General features: G+C 41.1%; 1 protein-coding gene across 2 annotated transcripts in view; it reads right to left on the reverse strand.

The window, feature by feature from the left end:
* Positions 1–26298, reverse strand: part of COL28A1 (collagen type XXVIII alpha 1 chain) — an 82587-nt gene that overhangs the window by 43697 nt on the left and 12592 nt on the right. For both annotated transcript variants that reach the window (XM_079948159.1, XM_079948158.1), the window contains exons 8-11: positions 25724–25750; positions 24981–25025; positions 11991–12035; positions 8281–8334 (exon numbers count right to left, since the gene is read on the reverse strand). In XM_079948159.1, coding sequence (XP_079804285.1) covers positions 8281–8334; positions 11991–12035; positions 24981–25025; positions 25724–25750 — 171 coding nt within the window. The remainder of the gene's footprint in view (positions 1–8280; positions 8335–11990; positions 12036–24980; positions 25026–25723; positions 25751–26298) is intronic.

The raw sequence follows: 26298 nt of genomic DNA on the forward strand, positions 1-26298 counted from the left end.
TTGCTGCCCTGCATTTCAGCTCTGGCTCCTAAGTTATCCTTGTGTGACTCCACTGAACACAGTAAATAGCAGGTGTTCTGACACACTAACATATTCCCATACCAGGAAATAGTCCCTTTATGACTGGGTTGTTTTTAAACATATGCTTCTTTTGTTGTATCTTTCGCTCTTCATGTGGCAGTGAACGAGCGCGGAGAATCTTTTTCAGTGCTTTTACTTTAGCTAGAAGTTAAAATAACAAAGCAAAGAAACTGGATTTCCTGTGGTTTGGGTTCAGTTCAGCAGCACTGCACAGATGAGATAATCTGAAGCAATATGGGCTTTCCATCTTCAGACAACATAACTGAATTTATAAATGGGTGTATGTCAAATTCATAAAAATGCCAGCTTATCTACAAGAAAGTAAGGACTCAAAGCTTACAGATCCAGTCCCTTTCATTTCTGTGTGGAAGATTTAAGCATGTGCTGAATTGTCTAAGTGAAATCAATGGAATTTAAGGTGCAATCCTATACACAGTCCCCTGAGAGTAAGTCCCATTGAACCTCATGGATTTTACTTCTAAAGTAACATGTACCTCGGAATGGATTAAATTAGTCCCACTGTGTTCAGCAGAATTTACACACTACTCCAAGGCTACAGTGCCACACCTGTTTTACTTGGAATCTGGAATGTAATGAGGCAGCAAATTCTGTCCTATTCTGTGTTTGCTGCAATCAGTACCGTTTCCATTCCGCTACAGCTCGCCTTCCACTAAAACCTACGTTACGCATCTCTCTACGTGCCCTGGCCAAAACTAACAGTTAGCTATGGAATTAATGACATCATTAATCACATCATTAATTTCAAAGCATTTTACTGTCAAAACCAATGCAGAAACAAAGCAATTGCTTATGCAACGTCTGCAAACTAAAACAATAATAAACAATAAAAGTAAATACTGCTCATATTCATTGACATAGTTTCTGTTCCTGACCTCTATGAATTGCAGCCATTTCCACTCTCATTTCCAAGGAAGTCTCTGGCATCCCTACTTGGGAGTAAGCCCCACTTAGCTCTTTCCTAACCAGGGCTTCTGTGGTAACAGAAGCATAGGTGGTGGCCTATTGGCAAAACAAGGCATCCCCCAAATCCTGAAGCCCTCAGCCAGTGGAAATCAAGTATAGGATTTCACCCTTAAACTATTGACTTTCAAATTAGAAGGCATACCCTTAAGTTTCCATTGATTTTTTCTTTCTTAGACTAAAATATCTTAGGAAGAAATGTGAGGTTTTCAGAAGTCTGCTACACACAGATGCTTTGGTGGTGAACAAGTTAATACTTTTTTGATGTTAATTATCAACAAGAAATCTCTTTTTTCCCAACAGCAGGAAAAGGAAGAAAAGCCAAGAACAACATGAGAGCTAATACATGTCTGCTTTCTAATGATCTTGGCAGAGTTTCTACCATAAATACTATACAATGACAGGATTCATGCAAGGAAGCCCTATGAGGACATCAGAACCAGCCTTTCTAAAAAAGAAGACATTGTATCTAGATTTTTGTCATTTGGTCAAATATATTCCATTCCAAAAGCATCTGATTCTGTCCGTCCCCCCCCCCCCAGGCAAATTAACTCTTAATTGCAGAAGGATCTTTAATGTCCAGATGCATCCATAACGATATCAAGAAAATAAAATAAAAAAAGAAACCCCAACCTCCCTTTCCAGGTATCTAGGTCAGGCATCTCTGATAGCAAGTATCAGCCAGCCGAATGCACGTCAAGAGAGGAAGGCTTAAGAAGGTCTTTCTCCTCTCCACCCCTTAAGAATAGGTTTCACCCCCAAAATGGAACCTGCAACAAAATGTACACTCTAGAGTTCCAGCCAATGAGATCTGCCCTTTTCTAGGAAACTCCATTCCATCTTTCCACTGATTTCTTCCCCGCCCTCTACCAGCAAACAGTCAGCATGCATTCTGCAGCCACCAGACATACTCAGTCCTCAGGTGGGTTGCTTCTGGTGTGCTCCTGGCTAGTCATGTCTCCTAAAGACATTTTGTACATTTCAAATATTGGGGTTCATTGAAGCCTACCGATTACTCTGTCTGGATCCGTTGACTACAGAAAGACCCACACTCAAGAGAATTTGGTTCATTATTAGTACAAAGAGTAAGATGGGGTTTAATTTTTAACATCTCTCATTTACTTTTCTTGCACAGGCAGAGCCATAACTTTTTTTTAGCAGCATAACTTTAAAGCATGGCTTACACGCTCGTTTTGGTTTATGAGGACATCCTCCAGAATCCACCTAACTCCAAGATCTATAATATTGACAGTAGGCCTCTTTCAGTGGAAAGATTCAGAAAGCCAACATCTGAAATCTCTCAACCTGATCCAGTGTTTTCACTTTGTGCTGGAACTGGCAGTTTTCTTACAAGGCTGGCTTTCTGCTTTCCAAATATCCCTGCTTCCAAGAGCTTGTACAACAAGAAATCATCCAGAATATTTAGCACAATGGAACGTTTCCTAATTTAAAACACTTGTTTGTCCCAGCATTATCCAGAGGTGAATGTCCATGTGCGTATGCCTAAGTGGAATGAAAAAGGCTACCCATGAAGATCATATAATTGTTTGGATTTTCTTCTTCTTGGCTATGTAAGATGCACTTTATTAGTCCCTTTCATGTAACTCCTGGATTGTTTCCAGATTCTCAGCAGCTGCTAATACAATTAACATATATGCACCCATGACATTTTCTGGCATTAAGCTAAAGCCCTAAGGCTGCATGCAATGCCTTTTGTGGGTGGGGTAGGGTGAAGACTGGGGTTTTTCTTATGTAAGCCATTTAAAAAGAAATATCTCCCATTTTATCTGTGTGAGGGAAGGGGCTACATCTGGCAACTTCTGTGCTTCTTCCCTCCCGTACAAAACAAGAATGCTGAGAATCACAAGGTTTCCATTGTGCCTCAGGATGGTCGGGTGTCGAGACAAGGACGTGAACCAAACAGGCAAGGTCAAAGCCAGTGCAAGCAGATTAGACTCTGGGAATCCAGAGGCCACGGCATAGACAGGGATGAGTTCAGAGTGGCCACTTTTGGCAATACTTAGCATGACTAAGCCGCTTCTGACGAACCAGAGCAGTGCACAGAAACGGTGTTTACCTTCCCGCCAGAGCGGTACCTATTTATCTACTTGCACTTGATGTGCTTCTGAACTGCTAGGTTGGCAGGAACTGGGACAGAGCAAGGGGAGCTCACCCCATCACGGGGATTTGAACCGCCGACCTTCTGATCAGCAAGCCCAAGAGGTTCAGTGGTGTAGACCACAGCGCCACCCTTGTCCAGCTAACTATTCCAGAAAATATTTGTTTTAATTGTCTGAGAAAGCCTGGTGGCATAGAAAAGTTTTTAGCAAATGTTTAAAAGTTGGTATAGAAGATGCCTGTTGCATCTATGTTTCAGGTGCACCAGCCCCAGGTTGGCACAGCAAAGAGCTCCAGATTGGGTCCATCACTGGCAGGTGGCCCAGCTAATTCTTACCTGTCCCATCCCTCTCCCACCTAACACCATATTTCAGGGGGTTTACTCTGGCTGCTGCAGTTAAAGATGTCACCAGTGGTAGCTTCCGCATCTGCTCACCTGTGCTTCCCCCTCCCCACCTCAAGGCCAAACTTGTAGAGCCAAACAGAGGGACACTTCTGCTATATCTTTACCCCCCACTGCTGCAATGGGTTGGGAGTTAGGCTTTTTGTTGTTGTTGTTTAGTCGTGTCCCACTCTTCGTGACCCCATGGACCAGAGCACGCCAGGCACTCCTGTCTTCCACTGCCTCCCGCAGTTTGGTCAAACTCATGTTGGTAGCTTCACGAACACTATCCAGCCATCTCGTCCTCTGTCGTCCCCTTCTCCATGTGCCCTCCATCTTTCCCAACATCAGGGTCTTTTCCAGGGAGTCTTCTCTTCTCATGAGGTGGCCAAAGTATTGGAGCCTCAGCTTCAGGATCTGTCCTTCCAGTGAGCACTCAGGGCTGATTTCCTTAAGAATGGATAGGTTTGATCTTCTTGCAGTCCATGGGACTCTCAAGAGTCTCCTCCAGCAACATAATTCAAAAGCATCAATTCTTTGGCGATCAGCCTTCTTTATGGTCCAGCTTTCACTTCCATACATCACTACTGGGAAAACCATAGCTTTTACTATATGGACCTTTGTTGGCAAGGTGATGTCTCTACTTTTTAAGATGCTATCTAGGTTTGGGGAGTTAGGCTAGCCCTGCCCAAAAATCTGAATTAATTTCATTGCTTCGCAGGATGTATTTTTAGCACAGAATCGAAATTTCCTAGAATATGACTCAGAGGGAACATCCACGGCTATCAATATTGGCTTGTTTCACAAGAATGGAATTCTCTTTCCCCCTTGACAACCTACAAAACTAAACAAATGCCTTCATCAAGTGCTTAAGGAGACCCACAGAAAATTTTGGCAGTGGCAATCCTAAATGCATGCCACATTTGTGTCCCAGTTGGAAAGCCATTGGTAGCTTCTCCATTAATTTTGTCGGAAACCTCTTCCACAGCAGTTGAATTGCTCCATGGATATTGTCCTGAGAACAGACTTATTATTTATACACTTGGGAAAAGTAGCTGTCCACCATATAAATAACTGCAAGACTTTGAATTCATTCATAAGTGTATGGAAACTTTTTTTTTCTAAAAGGGGGGCACTGAATGATCTTTCTGTAAAGATAACAGACTTTGGAGAGGTTGCTAAGTATCTGTCTGCCATAGTACTCACATGAAAAAGGCACTGACCTTTACAGGCTGAATGGGTTTTTATTGAGCTGTAAACAGCCATTCATTTTACTGGGCAAAACTCTTTCTTGGGCAAGTTCATTTACTAGCTGAAGCTCATTTGTCTGAGAACCAAAGGGTGCCAAGATGCAAACTCCACTTTAAAACCCGCTAATTAAAAAATGGATGGCTTCTGTATCTTTGTATACAGTTTTCAGTCCAGAAGATAAATAACGGAGTTGTTTAATAAAGGAGTTGTAAATAATGACTTGCCAAGGCTTTGCTAAGGATGGAAATGTTTCAGATCCAAATTTACTTTGCAAACACAGAAAGCAAGAGATCTCTTGGGATTTGTCTGCTGAAAATGCATTTATTCATAAAAGCTTTTTTCTATATCTCCCTTCAGCCCACAAAACAACAATGTAACTTAAGAGCAGATTATTGGCAATACTACACTTTTTAATCAAGTGCTTTAAAGATAAAAAATATACTGTTTCAAGGTAGTGCTTCCACAACAAGGGAGTCATCTCTATATTATTGTTGTTGATGGAGAACACTGACCAATTCTTAAATGGAATTAAGCAGGAAGCAAGTGACGTTACAACTTTTTACATGGTGAAGTCAATACAAGTTAACTTTTCCAGTGATTGGAGATTATTCTGAATGCTCCAGCATGTGTAAAGATCACGACAAACCATGTGCTTTAAAAATCTAGTGAATGTAATCAGTGCCAGATTTATGTATAAGCTAAACAAGCTATAGCTTAGGGCCCCACTTTCTTGGGGCACCCCCAAAAAAATAAAGGAAAAAAAACTGGATGCACATTTCCAAAATATAAGATAAAAAACAAATAAAATAAAACCTACATACAGCAACAGTGTAAGTAAGTAATGGGCCCCGCCTGCTAGCCTGCTCCCTAAAATATCACTGGTTTGGTCATTTCTATATACAGGGTACCATATAGCATATATGCAACACAAAAAAGCGACAATTTGTTGTTGACAAAGGACAGCTGGACATGTAAAGGGCTCCATTACCTTCAGTAGCTTAGGGCCTCATCAAACCTAAATCTGGCCCTGAATGTAATTCAGAACAGCTTTGATAATTCCCAAAATTTTAGATAAACCTACTCCCCGCCCAAAAAAACCCCCCAACTGCTTAAAAATGTATATAAAACCTACACACAGAAACTGGCCCTGAGTTACAGTTATTCACATTTGGTACATGCAGTCAAATGATCTCCCTTCTCTGTGATACAATATCCCAGAAATGCCTTTTTGATCATCACTTTGTTCTCCAAGGGTGGCTTCTAAAGAAGTTATTAGGGAGAGATTCAAAAATGCTAAACACACCTTTAAATCACGTGATTGGGATTCTTGGGATTCCCTTTCAACTAACTGCAGTTGTGGCATCCCCCAACCTGGATCATGATCACAGCACAGGGAGGGGTTTATCTACTAGTGCCAATAACGGCTATATTTGAAATACAGTTGGCAGTTTCAGAGGGGAGAATTTTGTTGGGGCTGTGGCAGGGAAAGAAAAATTTCTCCCTGCCCACCCCCAACCCTAATGGTTGGTTCTAAGGCAGCTCAGGGTTGTCCTTGGAGGCTATTTGCAAAATATGCATGGTAACTGCATTCACACAATTAACATCACATCTAACTTGCCCTGTATGTACAAAAGGCAAATAAATGTGTCAGAGCCAAGAAGTAAGTTTTTTTAAAAAAAAAACAGTTAATCTCCACTTCTCCCTCTTCTCATTAAGGTAGCTAGTACTACTGGCACAATAGAGCATGTTGAATTTTTCAACTTTCAGATTCCAAAAACGAGCGATGCTGAAAAGCTGTATCATAACTTGGGGATTCGGAAGATATTTTGGTTAAATTTAGTTTTGCTTGGTGTATAACTATATAAAGATAAATGCCTTTTTATATCTTACAATGCAACTTCAAATAATTTTAAACTTGTCCTATTTATAAAAAGTGGGGGGGGGAATGTAACAAAATAATGTTATATGCTTAGTAGGATACGTTCTATGCAAAGAAACCTAAAAATTTATTGCATTACCTGACATTTTCAGAAAATTTAAATTCTTTGGTTTTTCCGAGACCAAGTTTATGTGCTTTTGAATCAAATGTATATTTGCCAAGCTAAATGTTGTCCAGTCACAAAAATGATAGCAGGTTTGAATTCACCACATTGAAAAGCATATTTTAAAGACCCCTCAATGAAAAAGTTTGCAAAAATTAAGTTTCACCCCATAAAATGAAACCCACTACTGGTGCAATGAGCGGGAGACAGGTTGTTGGTGTGTCACAGCATCACAGACGATTGGCCAAAGAGACGCAAGGGCAATTGGTGATGCTGAAGCTACCTTGGATGGGGCTATTCCAAGGCATCAGCTAGAACCCAAGGGCTAAGGCTGGTCACCACACACCCAGGTTGTGGGTATGGCCCTTCAGAATGGCTTGTGCCAGGATGGCCCCCTAATCCCCAAGCAAATCCCTTCTGCTCTCCCATCCAGGAGAGCTGGAGGCAAGGGCCATCAGTTGGGCAGCCTTATAGCAGGCTCTTTGCCCTATGCTATCATGACCGCAACCAATAAAAGTTGAGGTTTTTTTCCCCTCCCCTCCTGTCTGCACGTGGTCTGTGCTCCCCAAAACTCACATCAAATCAATATTATAATCAAAATACATTCTGTTTCGGAAAAGCTTAAGATTCTGATAACGTGTGTGATTTATTCTCCCCCCCCCCTTTTTTTTTTTGTCTGCTGAGATGGCACAGTAACGATCTGTACGAAAGACAGCAAACAAAGAACGAGAAAATTCAAGGCAAGGAAAAAGCCTGTGTGAGGCCAAGATTCCAGCATCTTTTACTGTCACAAATACTTTCCACATATAGCAGTTCCTCTGTATCTTCAAATGTTCTGGTTGCCTCAGAAACAAGGCCAGGATGTTTCACATAATGAACGCCCACATACAGTATAATAGAGGCCGCATTCATGAAAACTCCCGCGTCTTGACAGTCAAGTGCAAAATAGTATTGTTAACACTAGTCCTGGCATTTATAAATATTTAGCTATTCAATGTTGAAAGAGACCCAAGTAGCACAATAAATATATTGATACATGCTGGCGTGCCAATGATTGGCAATTACGGGGCATGGGGGAAATACACAGAGTTGTATCTAGGGATAGCAGAATGTGCCACTTTTAACAAACCCAAGTCCTCATGAAAATCCATCAGCATTTTGGTGTGAATTTCTCCTAATATATGCATCTTCGCACTCAAGTTTGCCTAATATACATATTTTTACCAGAGCAGTTTTCCCTTATATGATACATTTTTTATGCACATTGCTTGGTGAGAGAACTGCACAGCACACTTCAGGGAAGTGCAAATTTCAAAAAATGCTTCAAGTCATGCACATATTGGACGCACATAAAACTGTTACAGCCTGTACTCCCACTCTGCAACATTCTGTTGCCAATCCCACTTGCAAAAGGGTACATCTTACCTTATTTCCTTGAATGCCTTTTGGACCAGGCTCACCTGGAGGGCCACTGATTCCCTTTAGAAAGATAAAGAAAGGAGAATTTTGACTTTTACCAATAAGCATGTTATGCATAACCTCAGGCACGGTCTCAGTAATAAACACAAATAAATATGTGTGTGGATCCTTGCAATAAGAGAGAATTCATAACTGTGTATATTCATTTTCATTGTAAAACTTTTTTATTCCCTTGCTCTTAGTTCAGGGGAACTTTCCAGCTGACTCTGACCTTCTTCTTTGGTGATCACTTATAGCCACGTAAGATTGTCTTTCATGAATACAGTCTTAACAGTGAGTCCGTAAGTGACTGTGGAGGCCAATTCTGGATCCACACATCCTTCCACAGTGGGGACATAGGTTTCTGGGTGGGAGTTGATCACGGTGAGGATTTGCCAAACGTGCCTTCCTTTTAGCTCGTTTCTTCCTTTCGTCCAGAGTTCGTGCTTCTTCAAAGTCCATGATGCCTTTGGTAGAGGCTATTCTCCAATTGGAGTGCTCACAGGCCAGTGGTCTACACACTGATAGTACCTTTCAATACAGACCCCCAATCTTCCTATTACATTTGAGATGAAATAAATATAATATAAAATGGGGGGGATTATAATAAGAATAAGAATAGTATCCAGAGCCAATTAACCCCAGGAGTTCAATGTGAATTTGAAGGAATTGCTGGAATCTGGCTAAAAAACATTCAGCTTCTTGGAATATCTTATTACTATCTTCTTGTCTTATTGACATCCAGAAGGATTTCAAGTGAGAAGGAGCCAATAACATGTGATCAGTTAAGAAGCCAGAGCAAAATAATATTACAGTCAAGGCAATACTAAGATGTGTACATGCAGACATGTATAGAATATATATGAACCCTCTCCTCTATCTCTAAATACATGAGCTTGCACACTCAAAGATTTCAGTATTTACAGAAGAAAACTGTGTATGTACATTGTCAGAAATGTTCTTGTCAGTCAGAACTATCCTGTGGGTGGGGAGAGAATCAGATTCTGGGGTGAAATATCGGTTTGTGGGAGGAGACTTCTCATGGCTTAACATCAACAAGTGCAGTCTCAGAATGAGCTGCCGTGCAAATGTCCAGGAAGACAGTTCCAGGAAGAATATAGGGTGTTCAGACATTACAGATGTACAGATTACAGCTAAAGTATACAAGCCTTGCTATGATTCTGTAATTTCAATTTCAGTGGTATTTCAGGGACATAGCTATACAACAGTGCTATAAGAAGAACTCATCAAACTTTCCGGGAAATCCCTGCTTAAGTCTTGCCTGACGTTATCACTGGTGCTGTTCAGTAGCAGTCTGATTTTCTACCATGGGAACTCCTCTTGATCACAACAAAGCATTTATGGAGAAATACTAGACATTTTTCTACTGGAAGAAAAGCTGAAGAATTGGCAAGGGAGGGGGTTCAGCAGTTCCAGAGAAGTCAAAAATGTTCTCACAGTTCTACTTTAAGCTCAGCACTGTAGCTGCAGAACAGGACACTGTGACAAGGAGGAGATTGATAGCAGGTTCCCCTTGAGAATGACAGCTTTTAAAAATAAGCACACAGAAGGAAAGCTGTACATTTCAAGAACAGAACAGCACAAAGTTCTCCACTGCTTGAGTTCCTCGGATACAAAGGATATGCTGCCACTGAGCCATATAAGAACATAAGATGCCTACTGGAATAAAGGCCCAGCATCTGGTTTCTTAGCAACAGCCAATCAAGTGCCTCCAGGAAGCCCACAAGCAGGGGGTGAAGGCAATGGCCCTCTCCTGCTGTTTCCCGTATCTGGTATTCAGATATATATCTTCAGATACAAATAAGTTTTATCTATTTTTATTGCTTGCCTTTATATCCCATCCATCACTTTGATGATTCCATGGTAGGTGCCAATGGGTTATATCTCACCAAGTTACAGATAGGTAGCCGTGTTGGTCTGCCATAGTCAAAACAAAATAAAAAAATTTCTTCCAGTAGCACCTTAAAGACCAACTAAGTTAGTTCTTGGTATGAGCTTTCGTGTCTGAAGGTATCTGAAGAAGTGTGCATGCACACGAAAGCTCATACCAAGAACTAACTTAGTTGGTCTTTAAGGTGATACTGGAAGAATTTTTTTTATTTTGATCTCACCAAGTGTTATTCAAAGTAAACCCATTGTAATCAATGGGTCTATTTAATTAATTTCAGTGTGTCTGCTCTGTCTTAGTCAAATTTAAACCAATTTAAAAAGCTACTAACAGTGTTTGTGGGACAGAAACACACACAGAGAATGTATACTCAAACACAATGTAGAACAGCAGTCAACAGCCATTAACAAGACCTTCCCCCACAAAAGTACAGCAACAATAACCAAAATCATTCCAGTAGCATTACAACAGCAGATATAGCCAACAGAATTTATCCCATCAGTTTTCACTAAAAGCCTGGGAGAATAAAAACGCTTTTAATTGTCATTGAAAGATGGACATAGATGCCATCAACCATATTCCAGAAGGGAAGGAGCCTCACGGTGCTGTCATGGAAATGATCATATCTTGGATCATCACACAATGTGCCTCACTCAATGACACAATATGCTTTTTTTTTGTTACAGCTATAGAGTTATATAAGAACACTACGACACTGGATTTTTTATTGTTACTCTCCTTCTCCTTTTCCAGCTGTAGAAGCCATGCTGATTTGTCTTCAGCATGACTTGTTCTTCTCATATTTACTTATTATTGCGGGAGAGGGGGGTGAACTTTAACAATTGCTTCCAAGAAATGTGGTTAGGCCAGGCACAGGCAAACTCAGCCCTCCAGATGTTTTGGGACTACAACTCTCATCATCCCTAGCTAACAGGACCAGTGGTCAGGGATGATGGGAGTTGTAGTCCCAAAACATCTGGAGGCCAAGTTTGCCTATGCCTGGGTTAGGCTGACAGGTCTGTAATCTCCTGGCTCTGCTCCGCCTACCTTTTATAAACTGGCGTTTATCTACCTATCTTACAGTCTTTTGGTAAGGAGGCCCACTGTGGTGCTAAGTTGCATATTTTTGTTAGCTGATCAATAATTTTGGTTTCGAGTTTTCAAAGAGCTCTTGGGCATAAGCCATCTGGCCCTGGTGACTTACTAATTTTTAATTGTCCACTAACTTCATCCCCTTGACATTTCTATTCAAGTTAGTTCTGAGACAGAGCAGGGAATGCCAGCAAGCAACAACTGATGCATTCACAGACAAGACAGTGAGGTGATAAACGTACAGAGGCTGCATCTCTTCAGGCTTTGGAGAGGGAGGAACTCGCATAAAGGGCCATTCAGTCATGTATCTTGCAATGTAGGGCTGGCTCTACCATTCAGCAGAATGTAGTGGCAGATGATGCCGGGCAGGCAGTGGTGGTGAACTGTTGTAGGGCAGACCTGTGTGTACAGTGATGTGTGTGTGTGATGTTGGAAGACAGAGTTGGGTGTGGTGTGGTGGAAGATGCTGTTCTATCACAAGTGTTCAACTGCTATCAGTCCAGTCATATTTTGCACATGGAACAGGAAAAGGTGCCACCTAGTTCTGCTGAAGTATAGCCCGGGCACAGATTGACCACCAAAGAAATCCACACATCACAAGCCAAATGTCCCCTGGAGTTGAATAATGCAAACGAATAATAATCTTCACATAGAATTAGGTTGTAAATAAACTTACCTGAGGTCCTCTCGGTCCCTTTGGGCCAAAAGGGCCTTCTAGCCCCTGTTTAAATAAAACAAAAATAGAAAGATTAATTGCAAGTTCTGATTCAGCCAAGGCTCACTAAAACACTTCTTAGCTCTCTCCCCGCAGCTGTGGTTGCTGTTATCTGTACATATAGGTGTTAGGCAGATTTGCCTAAATTTCCCCTTTACTGGTTGCTCCTCCATGCTCTGTCCATTTCAGATCTCTGACCTGAAACTAGGGTTTGTCAGTGGGCTACCACAGCCTTGGCCAACCTAGTCATCTCCAGATGGTTTGCACTACAACTCCTCTCTGCCCCAGGGATGGATAGGAGTTGCAGTCCAAACCATCTGGTGGGCACTAAGTTGGCAAAGCCTGGTCCAGTAGATCTATGTTGGGAAATATTCAGCATCATGTAGCACACTGCACTCAAAATATAAGCAGCTTTAGCTGAATGTGCAAAGGGGGAAACAGGACCATGGTAGCAAATCCCAAACCCATTCCCTGTACAGTTGCACACGCTAAGGTTCTCAAAATGTAGCTGGTGAGGCTGCTGTTTTTTGTTTTTGTTTTTTGCAGGGTTCCTCATCTCATGTACAAAGCCTGCACAACATTGTACATAGCATAGGCTGTGAAAGGACCTACAAGAGCAATTCTGCTCCTCCCCATCTCCATTGTTCCCCTGTTTGTTGTCATCTGAGCAGGGAAAGTATTCCTGGGGATTGTTACCCTCTAAGGAGGGAAGGAAGGGGAAAACAAAGCTGCTCAGCACCCTTAGAAAGTTAAAAATCTCAAAGTTTCTGGGAGGAAGCCATGATGATTTAAAACAGATCAATCGCAAAACATATTTTGAACAGACATCAATATAAGCTTCTCTCTTTTTAAGTTGCTATTCAGACCATGCAAGATCATTTTCTTTCTCCTAGCAATAATGCCTTGGTTTGGGAATGGAGTCTCTGACAAAGACTCTCCTCCCTGAAAGAGAGGGGAGTGGTTGTGGACGGGAGCCCGAGCACCGCTCCTAGCAGGGGGCGTTGCCCCCTGCCTCCAGCTCACCTGGCTGGCACTCACGCCCCCCCCCGGTGGCTGTCCAACCAGGTGCCATGGGGGGCGTGTCCAGCAGCCTTTATGCTGCAGTGCCAGCCTCCCCCCCGGCCTCATTTCTCTTTGTCGTCCTGGGCGAGTCACCCACCCTCCACTCCCTTTGAGTTAGGGCTTAGGTCATTGGCCTTGCTATGGACCTTAGGTTGGTCGCCCCGGTTGCCCGGGGGGCCTGGTAGGAGTTTTTCCATTTGGCATTAGGCTTTTTGGTTTTTTCGCCTACCTCATAGCAATCGTCACAACTTTTTGGTGGTATTGGTGGGTAGGTTAGGCATTGGAATAATGTGTTGTGGTGTGTCGAAGTGCTAGGTGTGGCCATCGCCTATGCCTTCAATTTCTAGGGGTATTCCGTTAATGGAATCTGGCGGTCGTGTATTCCGTCCGAAGCCTGCTTGGCGGGAGGCCATGGCACGACCCTCGGTGACATCAGGGGTGAGCCTATAGTTGAATTAGCATCAACAGGTGATGAACCCCTGGTGAATAAACCCACTTGTTTCGCGATCCAATGCCTAAGCCAATACCTTTTCATTGCTGTAATCAATAAAGTTGTGGCCTTTTCTAGCCCATTAACCTAATATCACGTGTCCCTGTGTCTTCATTTTACTTCGCGGGGGTCGGGTCCTCGAACCACAATGAGAAAGTGTATCTGAATGGCTGGAATATCGCTCTGCAGCAGAGAAGAGGAAAGGAAGCAGGGCTTTTCAAAGAAGCCACCTCCATCCACAAAGTGTCACCTGGCAGCAGTCATTCCATCAGCCTGCCCCAGGGGGAAGGAAGGGGAGCAGGACCCACCACCCACCCTGCTGAGAGACCAGCAGCTTTTGGCTCTTGTTTTTCTCCAGCTGTTTCCATTTGATCTGGTCATTAGGGGGGAAAACTCTGAATGGTAGCCAATTAAATCCCACCCAGAGCAGACTCATTGAAATGAATGAACCTGAGTTTGTCACACCCATTAACCTCCATGGGTCTACTCTTGTGTATGGCTAATGACTAACAAGTTATAAAGTCAATCATTCATATCTAATAACTAATGCTGGAGTTTGCTATTTTTTTTTCTTCCTCTCAATCCCCTTTTCTTTCATGTCACATCTTTTAAATGGAAAGTCCGATTACAGGGACCATACAGAAAATAGGAAAGTAAGAGATACACAAACTTATAATTTTCCCATCAACATTATTACATAACCATCCCTTTCAAGACTTCCTTCAGCTTGTCCATAAATCATTCGAAGCAGTAATCAGAGTCATGCGTTTCTCTGCTTGTATTGTCATTGTACCTATCTCTGTCTCCTATTTGCTTTGCACAATAACTCATAGTCTTTCACAGTGCGTCTCTGAATCCCTTTAGCGTTGTTTGTCCCTCACTAATACATTCCAGATAATCCATGTACTTTCCCCAATCCTTGATGAACACTTGGTCTCTTATATACCTAATTTTTCCTGTTAATTTATCCAGCTCTGCGTAGTCCAACAGCTTAGATCTCCACTCCTCCACCGTTGGTATTTCCTGCTGTTTCCACTTTTGGGCTAGTACTACCCTTGCTGCTGCAACTGCATAATATACTATTCTACGGTCTTCCTTTTTTATCTCTTGCCCTAATATCCCTAACAGGAAAATTTCTGATCTCTTTCTGAACGTATATTTTAGGATCTTCTTTAATTCAATGTATATTTTCTCCCAGAACTGTTTCACTCTTCCACACTCCCACCACATATGGTAGAAGGAGCCCTCCTCATCTTTACATTTCCAACACTTTTTATCCACCTTGTACATTTTTGATAATTTCATCGGTGTTAAATACCACCTATAAAACATCTTCATGACATTTTCCTTTATCGTTATACACGCCGTAAAGTTTAGCCCCTCCTTCCAAAGTTCTTCCCAATCTTCAAATTGTATGCTATGACCTACATCCCTTGCCCAGCGAATCATCACTGATTTAACTTCCTCATCGCCTAGGTTCCAGTCTAGCAGCATCCTATACATCTTAGATATAATTTTCACTTCATTATTTATTATCTCCGTTTGGAATTTGGAATCTTTTTCTGCATATCCTCTTTCTTTAATATCTTTGCTAAACATCTGATTCACCTGGAGATGGTGTAGCCAGTCATAGACATACTCCTTTACTTGTTCATACGGTTTTAGCTTCCATTTCCCATCGACCTTAGTTAACAACTGGCTATATGTTGCCCAGTTGCTTCTCATATTAATAGCCTTTATGCTCATTACTTCAAGAGGTGATAGCCAATGTGGTGTTTTCGGCTCTAACAGGTTTTTGTATTTTTCCCATATTTCGATTAGCGGGCCTCTAAAAATATGATTTTCAAATCCCTTATGTACTTTCCTTTTGTTCTTCCATAAATAGGCATGCCAGCCGAATCTATTGTCGAAGCCCTCTAAATCGAGTAGCTCCGTGTTTGCCAACTTTACCCAATCCTTTATCCAGCAAAGGCATGAAGCCTCGTAGTACAGCTTTAAATCTGGCAGGGCAAAGCCCCCCCTTTCCTTTATATCTGTCAATATCACATTATCGAATGCCTTCTCAGCATCCACGAACATCATAATAGCTTGTTTGTCAATCCTAACAGATAGATATTCTAACATATTAATTATGCTTCTTGTGTTGTCTCTCATCTGCCGACCTGGCAGGAATCCCGCCTGGTCCTTATGAATAATTTCTGATAACAACTTTTTCAACCTTCTTGCAAGGATTCCTGCAAATATTTTATAGTCTGTATTTAGCAATGAAATTGGTCTATAATTTTTGACTTGAGTTGGATCTGCATCTTGTTTGGGGATAAACGTAATATATGCTTCTTTCCAAGTCCCAGGGATTTCTCCTTTCTTTAAGATGTTATTCATAGTCTCCTTCAGAGGTCCCACTAAGATAGATTTCATCTCTTTATAATAACCAGCAGTGAACCCATCAGGACCTGGTGCTTTACCCCTCTTTAAATCTTTAATTGTTTCTTCTATCTCCTCATTTCCAATTGGTATATTCAGTCTTTGCTTATCCTCTGTTGAGATTTTCTGCACCTTTTTATCCTTCAGAAATCTTTCTATTCTCCTTAACCCAACTCTCTCTTTATCCTTATACAGACTTCTATAATAGTTAACAAACTCACTCCTAATTCCTTTGGGATCTGTTCTTTCCCCCCCCCCCTATTATTTTGTTTATTGTACCTTGTTCCTTCCTTTTTTTGATTTGCCAGGCAAGCCATTTACCTGGTTTGTTTGAAAATTCAAAATTTTTTTGTCTCAATTTTTTGATGTTCCACTCCACCTCTCTGTTTATTATAGTAGCAAACTGAGTTTGTAGCATTGGATAAAGTATCCTCTTATTACTGCCTTGCTTGCATCCCATACTACGCTAATCTTTGTTCCTTTATCGCAATTGTCCGCAAAGTAGTCTGACAATTTTTTCCTTGCATTTTCGACAATTTTCTGGTCATCTAGAAGATAGTCTTTCAGTCTCCATCTAAAGGTTCTTGTCTCTAAGCTTTCCAGTTCCAGCTCTATCGGACTATGGTCCGAAATTACTTTCGGTCTTATTTCTATTAATTTGGTTCTTGGGCATAATTCACTTGAAACCCATATCTGATCTATACGTGACATCGATTGGTTGGGCTCAGAATGGTAGGTGAATTGTTTATCTAATGGATGTCTGAGGCGCCAGATGTCCGTCAAGTTGCAGTTTTCTACCATTGAAAAGAAGGATTTTGGTAATTTTCCTTCTTTATTTGCTCCATCCCTAAGTCTATCCACTTCTAACGAGATGACGCCATTCATGTCACCCATTAGAATTATTTTTTGGTCCATATATTCCCATAGCTTCTCTTCTAATTTTTTAAAGAATTCGGTTTTGCTACCATTTGGGGCATATACCTCTACTACCACCAGCTTTTCTCCTTAACCCCTATCATCCTCCCCTCTTCATCTTTAAATAGTGTTTTAGCTTCCATCTTATTTTTAATATACAATACCACCCCTCTTTTCTTTTCCTTATCTGAGGATTCAAATTCATTTCCCAATCTTTTATTAATTAGCACTTTTCTATGCCTTCTAGCTACATGCGTTTCCTGAAGACAAATGATGTCCAAATTCTTCTTTTTCAGATATTGCTCAATTTTATTTCTCAGTTTTTTATCGTTCATCCCGTTAATATTCCAATTCCAAATTTTTAATCCCATAGTACTGACCTTTCACTTAACTTTTCTTTACGTTATCCTTTCCTTTATAGGTGCCCTAAATCCTCTTTTTCTTCCTCTGCCTCTTCGTCTAATCCGCTTCCTCCCCCTCCTCCTCCTCCCCTACTCCTGATTCTCCTGGTAGTCCTCCCTCTGCACCCCCGGTTCCATTCGCTTCCGTTCTCAGTTCCTTATATTTCCTAAGAAACTTCCCGGTTTCTTCCTGGTTTAATAATCTATGTCTTTTACCTCTATACATAAATGAAACCCCTTCTGGGAATTCCCATCTAAACTCGATCTTATTTTTCTTCAATGCCTGTACCAGAGATTTATAAGAGTCTCTTCGTTTAAGTAATCTGATTGGGACATCTTTAAAAATAATTATATAATTCCCATCTATATTCAACCTCTTTTCTCTATTCCTTTGAAGAATCCTGTTTCTCATTTCTTTGTCCTTAAATGTAATCAGGCAGTCGCCTGTGAGTTTTCTTACTCTTGTTGTGTTAACGCGCATTCTAAATGCGTTCTGTATGTTATTGGCCATTTCCTCCGCTGGTAAACCCAGCCATTCCGCTAGCTCCATTATCAATTTCTCTTTAATATTTTCATTTTGTGTCTCTGGCACAGCTCTAAACCTCAGATTAATCTCCCTCTGCCTCAGTTCATTCATCACTATAATATCCTTCATCTCTTCCTGTGCTTTATTTAAATCCATCACTTCTGCTTTAATCCTTTCCTTATCCCTTTTGATATCTTTTAGTTCCAGCTTTGTCTTCTTTAATCCTTCCTTCGTGAGCTGCGTTCTCCTAAATATTTCTTTCATTTGGCCCTTAAGTTCGTTAACAGTTTCATCTATTTTTTTATCCATTTTCCCAATCCTATTATCCACCTGCTCTAGTTTATGCTCTAAATTGGCTTGGCTCTGTTTGATCTCCGCAAACATCTTCAAAATGTCTGACTTGAAGTCTACCTCTTGTTTAGAACCCCTCCTATCCCCAGGAGTCCCACCATTCGTCCCTTTCTTCCCCGGTGAGTGACATTTTATACACTTATATCCCCCCCCAATCCCAGATAGTATCTTTCCCACCGTAGTTATTTCTAATACCTTCCTTTGTACCTCCCGCTTTATCCGTTTTCCTTAAATCCACTTACTTTCTTTAATATTACTAGTCAAAGTTACCAATCCTTTATGTATATATGTTTCCGAAAAGTCTAAATAGAAAGTCAGTATAAGGTTCTTGCTACAAAGTTGTCCTCTCAACGCGGGGTGCTTCAATACCAGGTGTTCTTCCCGCCTTCAATCAGGCTAATCCGTATTACTGGGTAGATATACGGGGGGGCTTAATAAAGAGGGAGATAGAACAAAATGACAAATAGAGAAAAAGAAGGGAAAGGAGGAGAGCAGGAGGGAAGAAGTCGGTCGAGAGTCACACAAACTCCATCTTATCGCTAGAGGTGACCAAGTCTCTAACTATTAGCGTTCTTGGAATGTGTCGACATCTTGTTTCCCCAAATTCTTAGCGTTTCCTGTAAGTTAGAAATCCCCAAATTTCAAGTCCCAGTCTCAAACCAAGGGAGGAAAGGTAGAGATCATATACATATGAGTCACCATATAGATATATATATAGCTGTCCTCTTTTTCACCGTCCCCACGCACAACAGATTCCTAATGGTGGCGGAGCTTTCTCTTCCGAGTTTGCTATCTCTTGTGTTCTAACGCCGAGATAGAGAAACGCCCCTTCTCCTCTTCACGCCCTCCGGTTCACCAAGAACGCCGAGTCCCGATACTTTGTCTCTGGCCCCTTCCTCTTCCCTCCTTTCTTTCCGCGTAGCATTCGTATTTTTCTGATGGGGGAAGATACTTAAGGAGAAACAACGTAACTGCTAAGGCGACTCACTTTCACTTTCTCCCGCACTGGTGTCATGCTGCGTTTAAGTTGATTTTGGCTGTCAGCTAAACTCCGTTTACCTCTCTTTGTTGCTCCGAGACTTCCTTGTTCTTTTAACCACAGAAATCCAAGTATTTTGCGTTCGGAGTCCTTTAAACTGAAAGCACACCGCTCTCCCTGCAAGCACAGGGCTTCGCTATCTGAAGGTGAGTAATGGCTTCCCTCGACCCGCTGAACCTCACCGCCGCACTCTTCACCTCTTCCGAGGCTACCTGGCAGCCGGGTTGGTCGCTCTCTGGCCACGTCGGGAACCAGCCCTTCTGAACACCCTTCAGAAGGGTTTGGGGGGGGTCTCCGCGCCCTGGAGTTGCCCCCTATCCTTCAAAATAGCTTGGGTTCTCCCTCCCGGTGAGAACCCTGCTTGCGCTGAGATCACGGTGCACCGGAAGTCATAAAGTCAATCATTCATATCTAATAACTAATGCTGGAGTTTGCTATTTTTTTTTCTTCCTCTCAATCCCCTTTTCTTTCATGTCACATCTTTTAAATGGAAAGTCCGATTACAGGGACCATCTTATTGCTCAGCTTCTCAGGGAGCCTTCTTTGACTGAAAAGGAGGATAAAAATGTTCCCAGACAAGTACATGTTTTCTTCCATCCTAAAATCAATCATTTTCTTTTTTTTATAATAATATTTATTAAATTTTGTATAACCAATAAAAAACATAGATAATAACATCATATTTTCCATTATCCACATTTCATTCTCAACTTTGGACTTCCTCACATCTCTTGTTCCTGCTTTCTAAACATAAATTTTACCAGCAAATTATTAACTTGATGTAATTCATATAATATAATTTTTCCAATATTTAATGTCTCAAATTTTGGGGTTTAACATACTCTTATTGAAGCTTAATCATAAAATATTACTTATCCCAAATTTATCTTTTCATCTTCCAATTGAATTTAAATTTATATTCTTTATAACCAGTTTGTTGAAGCTATGTTTTTGCTAATCTTACATCTTTCTTAACAGTCATACAATTTATAATGTTTTTGTAAATAGTCCTTGAATTTCTTCCAGTCTTCCTCCACCAGTTCTTCTCCCAGGTCTCAGATTCTGTCCGTCATCTCCGCCAGTTCCATATAGTCTATCAGTTGCATCTGCCATTCTTCCAGTGTGGGTAGTTCTTGAGTTTTCCAGCTTTTAGCGATGAGTATCCTTGCTGCTGTTGTAGCGTACATAAAAAAGGTTCGATCCTTCTTTTGCACACTCTGACCAACAATGCCCAAGAGAAAGGCCTCTGGTTTCTTAAGGAAGGTATACTTAAATACCTTTTTCAGTTCATTATAAATCATTTCCCAGAAAACCTTCACTCTAGGGCAAGTCCACCAGAGGTGAAAGAATGTTCCTTCAGCTTCTTTACACTTCCAACATTTATTATCAGACACATGGTATATCTTTGCAAGCTTGACTGGGGTCATGTACCACCTGTATATCATTTTCATAATATTTTCTTTCAAGGCATTACATGCCGTAAATCTCAAACCTGTGGTCCATAACTTTTCCCAGTCAGCAAACATGATGTTGTACCCTAAGTCCTGTGCCCATTTTATCATGGCTGATTTGACCGTTTCATCCTGTGTATTCCATTTTAACAGCAAATTATACATTCTTGAAAGTATCTTAGAGCTGGGTTCTAACAGTTCAGTTTTTAACTTTGATTTTTCCACCTGGAATCCTACCTTTTTGTCCAACTTAAAAACTTCTTTAATCTGAGCATAATGTAGCCAATCTCGCACTTTATCTTTTATTTTCTCCATACTCTGCAACCTCCAGTTATCTCCATCTTTTTCTATTATTTCCCAATATTTCAGCCATTTGGCCTCCATATTGAGTTTTTTCACAGCCTTAGCCTCCATTGGTGATAACCACCTTGGGGTCTTGTTTTCCAATAAGTCTTTATATTTCAGCCAGACATTAAATACTGCTTTTCTGACAACATGGTTCTTGAAATTCTTATGTATTTTAGCCTTGTCATACCACAGATATGCATGCCACCCAAACGCATTGTTGAATCCTTCCAAATCTAAAACATCAGTGTTCTCAAGAAGTAGCCAGTCTTTCAACCAGCAGAAAACTGCTGATTCATAATACAACTTTAGGTCTGGCAGGGCAAATCCCCCTCTTTCTTTAGCGTCAGTTAATATCTTAAACTTAATTCTGGGCTTTTTGCCCTGCCAGACAAATCTTGAAATATCTCTCTGCCACCTCCCAAAACACTCCATTTTGTCCACAATCTGCAAAGTTTGAAACAAAAATAACATTTTTGGCAATACATTCATCTTAATTGCAGCAATACGTCCTGTCAAAGAAAGTTTCAGTCTTGACCAAGCATCTAAATCCCTTTTAATTTCAGACCAACATTTTTCATAATTGTCTTTAAATAAGTTCCTGTTCTTCGCTGTTATATTTACCCCTAGGTATCTCACTGAAGAAGTCAATTTTTTTCCCAAAACCTTAGTTTTTTGCTTATTAAGTTTAAATCCCGCCATTCGACCAAACTCATAAATCAGTTGTAATACCCTTTTAGTACTGGGCTCTGGCTCCTGTAGGGTCAAAACTAGGTCATCTGCAAATGCTTTCAATTTGTATTGTTTCGCTCCGACCTGGATACCTTCCACCCACCGGTCTCCTCTGATCATATTCAAGAGCACTTCTAGGACCGATATAAATAACAAAGGGGATATAGGGCAACCTTGTCGTGTTCCTTTTTCAATTCTAAACTCTTCTGTCACCACATTGTTGACTATCAGTTTTGCCTTTTGCTCTGAATAAATTGCCTCTATCCCATTATAAAACCCCCGCCCCACTCCCATTTTTTCCAAATTTTTCTTCCTAAACTTCCAGGAGATATTATCAAAGGCCTTCTCCGCGTCTATAAATATCAAAACTGCTTTTGTATTAATGTTTGTTTGCAGGAGTTCCAAAATATCAATAATGTTCCTTGTGTTTGCAAACAAATGTCTACCTGGGAGAAAGCCTGCCTGGTCCTTGTGAATTACTTCATTTAAGACTTTTTTAAATCTACTTGCTAAAATGTCTGCAAATATTTTGTAATCCACATTTAGGAGGGAGATGGGGCGGTAATTCTTAAGTTGTGTCTTTTCAGTTTCTAGTTTAGGTATCAATGTGATGAAAGCTTCTTTCCACGACTCCGGTGCCTTCTTCCCCTCCATAATTTCATTGCAAACCTCCATTAATGGATGTATCAAATAGTCTTTCAATGTCTTATAATATTTGGAGGTAAGCCCATCTGGCCCTAAAATCAATCATTTTCTAGGCTACAGGAGGGGAGGGATGGGGGCCGGGATGGAACTCTGTGGTCAAAATATGTGCCCTTCTCTCTTGGGAGCATCCCTCTCGTCCTTAGCTTTAGCCCCAGCTGCTTGCTATCTCAAGTGGCCCCCTTTGAACTTGTGAGCCGTTGGGCGGGAGGAGTGGGCTCCGGCATCAAGGAAGCAAAACTAGCAATGGAAATAATTACAGCTAAGCTTGGCCTCTGCAGACTTGTGCACACGATCCACATCCAACCTGAATTCAAACAGCCAGGAGTTATTTGCATTTTCAGCTATTATAAAAGCTGTACCCTCCGCTGACTGCCCTTTAGGGAAACCCAGAATTCTGGGCAGTGGGAAACACCAGTAAACACTGATGAATACTATGCAATAAATCTCCCTCATTTCTTTCTCTTTTTTTACATTTTGTTGGGACACCCAACAGTACAGTCAATTATACTGCTGTGCTGATCTTTCCAGATCATAAATGTACTCCAGAATATTAGTGCTGTGTGTCCCAATCTTTTGCTCTGTGCTTCTGCTGTGTGTTCTCCGTGTCTGCTCATTTTCCACTGGCATGATTGCTGCCTCTTATTCTTCTTTCTTTCTTTTTAAAAAACCTCCTCATTCATTTTTGGCAATGCCGCTTCATCTCCTGTTGTAAGTGGGAATCCTGTGGGTGATGAGAACTTTGGCCTGTTCAGAAGTTTCTGCTAGTGCTTAATCCATTATGGCCTTTTAATCCTTTACAGATGTTCAATGCCTTCTCCTTCCTTGCCCTCAGTAAAAACAACAACTAAAATGCTATTTCCTTACATTTCTACAATCTCGACATATGGTCTTTATGTCCATTTCCCCCCCTTTCCATTTAAACTGCCAGCTGCTAACTAATTTTCTTTTAACTTCACACATGTGTACATTTCACATCCTCCCTTACAACGTCTTCACCTGCTACCCGTGTAAACTGACATTGCTGTATGGAGCTATAAGAACTAAGAATCTGACAGTTCAAATGGATTCCTTATTAGCAAATTAAAATAATTAAGCACTAGTTTTCTCTCTCGTCAATCACAAAAACCAGACTGAGCAAACAAAACAGGCCAATCAAATTTGAGTCTGGATCAAGGATGAGGAACCTGTGGCCCTCCAGATGCTGTTGGACTAGAACTCCTATCATCCCTGCAGATTGGCTATGCTGACAGAAGAGCAGCAACATCTGGAAAGCCACAGTTCATTCTCAATTCAGGCTGAATTTGAATTGTTTTATATTTATACTGGATGTACTGATTTTTGGGTTGCCCAATTCCGGCTCATTGTTGTGACCCATAAGTGAAGTAGTGACTTGGACATTAGGTTGGAGGTTACAGTGTCACCGGCCTAAGAGATGGACCAGGTTCCTGGCTCCAGGCCTGATGCTAGTGACTGGTGAAGCACTGAACCAGAGGCTACAGGCCTGATCAAACAAACCCCATGACACCAGGACCATCACAGGTTCCTTCTCCTGGACCTGAGAAACTGAGCACCTTCCTCACAACTTCAATGGTGTAGGTGGGAGCACTCCAAGGAGGAGGTCTTGTCTTCAGCAAGTTAGCCCTAGTTCTCCAAAAGGGGGCAGAGTATCTATTTAAGAAATTTATATACCTCATGTTTCTTACAGCAACAAAAAAGCCTACAAAATTTAAAACATAAGGTGGTATTCAATTATTTTTTGCTCAGAGGACACTCACTGAAAATAACAGACCTGACTGCACTATATATTTAAAGCACTGTGATACCACTTCAACAGTCATGGCTTCCTCCAAAGCATCATGAAATCTGTAGTTTGTTAAGGATGCTGAGAGTTGTTAGGAGGCCCCTATTCCCTTCACAAAGCTACCATTCCCTGGGACTGGTTGTTAAACTACTTGTTGACTTGAGTCCATGGGAGACCACTAATGGCCCCAGTTCACTTTCTGTCTGAGTTGGAGCAAGTTGCTCACCAGGAGCTCTCTGTGGTGCTGCAACAACCAACCTGCTTTGCTTCCTTGCACCCCTTGAGCTCCTCCATGGGGCAGAACATGACACTCTTCTAGTTATGTATGTTTGCTAAGCACCTTTATTTTTATAAGCCACTTCAAATCTAGAGCAGTATGGAAATTCTCAATCAGGCCAAGGAAAGCCTGTTCAGGCAGCAGAATCTCAAAGCAACCCATAGAGGTCTGAAACAGTGTGACTATTGCCACAGTGTTCCCAGAGAATCAAACTGGTCCACTTTGATCGATTGGATCCATTTCTCTTGATGAAACACTTTCAAGTTAACAATTAACTAACCTTCCACCAACACCGGTAGGTTGAATGAGAACAGTTATAATTGCCTTTTGCCATTTTAAGAAAAACACTCTTTGCATTTTCACACAATGTTCTGAACAGAATTTTGACGCAGCTTGTATGTATGCATATGGCAAGTTGCTTATGGTACTTACTCTGTCTCCCTTTAGTCCTGGTGTTCCGCATTCCCCTCTCTCACCCTGCAAAAAGTATATATTATTGGCATGATTTCATGGTGATGATTCATTCAAATTTGTTTTTGTATAGGAAGTTGAAGTGTCACATTCTCTGGTTATTCTGACAATCTAGATCAGGGTTGGGAACCTGTGGCTCTAGACTACAAGTCCCATCACCCCAGACCACTGACTATGCTGGGTGAGGCTGACTGGAGTTGTAGTTCAGCAATGCCTGGAAGACCAGAGGTTTGCTGCCCCTGATATAAATTATCAAAATTTCAATCGGCCTGCCCTGTGCTGATAGGGTCATTCTGCAGCTTAGTTGCTAAGTGGCACTGAATTTAGTCGTATATGGCTGGAGTCAGGGGTTTCCTGCTACTGTTCTGTTCTTCTTAAAGAGAGAAAATTAAGTTGTTCTGAAGTTTCCTGACCAGTGTGTCCTCTAAGCCTTCTATTCTACTAGTCCTTACCAGCCTCTTTCAGTCCAGAGCAGGATCCTAAAGAACACAATACTAATACTCTGAAGAAGCTTACATTGCAAAAGACTCTAGCTTGTGAAACTTTATGGACTGTATTCATATCTCTTCATTCTTTCATCTGGTTCTATTAATATGATTCTTTTACAACTCGTCCCCTATATTTGTAATGCATTGTCTTTGTAGACATCTAATTATAAACTGCTTAATATGGCAATATAAGTAAGCATTTGTACATCATCTCACCTTGTCTCCCTTATAACCAGCACCTCCCTATTAAAAGAACAGAATAAAGTTATTTTAACATGACTAATACAATATCAAGAATATGATAAATAGATATGCTATTTAATCAGCATGGAGGGCAGAGTAATAACCTGGTTGGAGAAAGAATGAAATGTCATCCTTTGAAGAACGTGTGTGTGTGTGTGTGTGTGAGAGAGAGAGAGAGAGAGAGAGAGAATAAGATGCTTCTGATCTTCACACAGAGCTCTCTCCATTCATTTAATTGGAGGAAGGCAGTATTCATGTGCAAAGAAATGAATTAACAAATTGGCTCCCTTCGTTAAAATGCAGACAGAAAGGAAGTGTTAGCATTAGCGTTTCCACATGCAAGACAGGCTGCTATTTCTATAGGATAGTGAGGCAATGATTATACATCACATATATAAGCATTCTTCCAAAGATTTCAAAATCCATCAACTCTTGAAGGCACCTTTTGAAGACCCACTGTTTCAATACCACTGGCAACTTGATTTACATTGTGATTGTAGACCTCGCTATTTACTACGATTAATATCCTCACCATTACATTTACTACC

This window comes from Podarcis cretensis, assembly GCF_951804945.1.
Source record: "Podarcis cretensis genome assembly, chromosome: 12".
Classification (NCBI taxonomy): domain Eukaryota; kingdom Metazoa; phylum Chordata; class Lepidosauria; order Squamata; family Lacertidae; genus Podarcis; species Podarcis cretensis.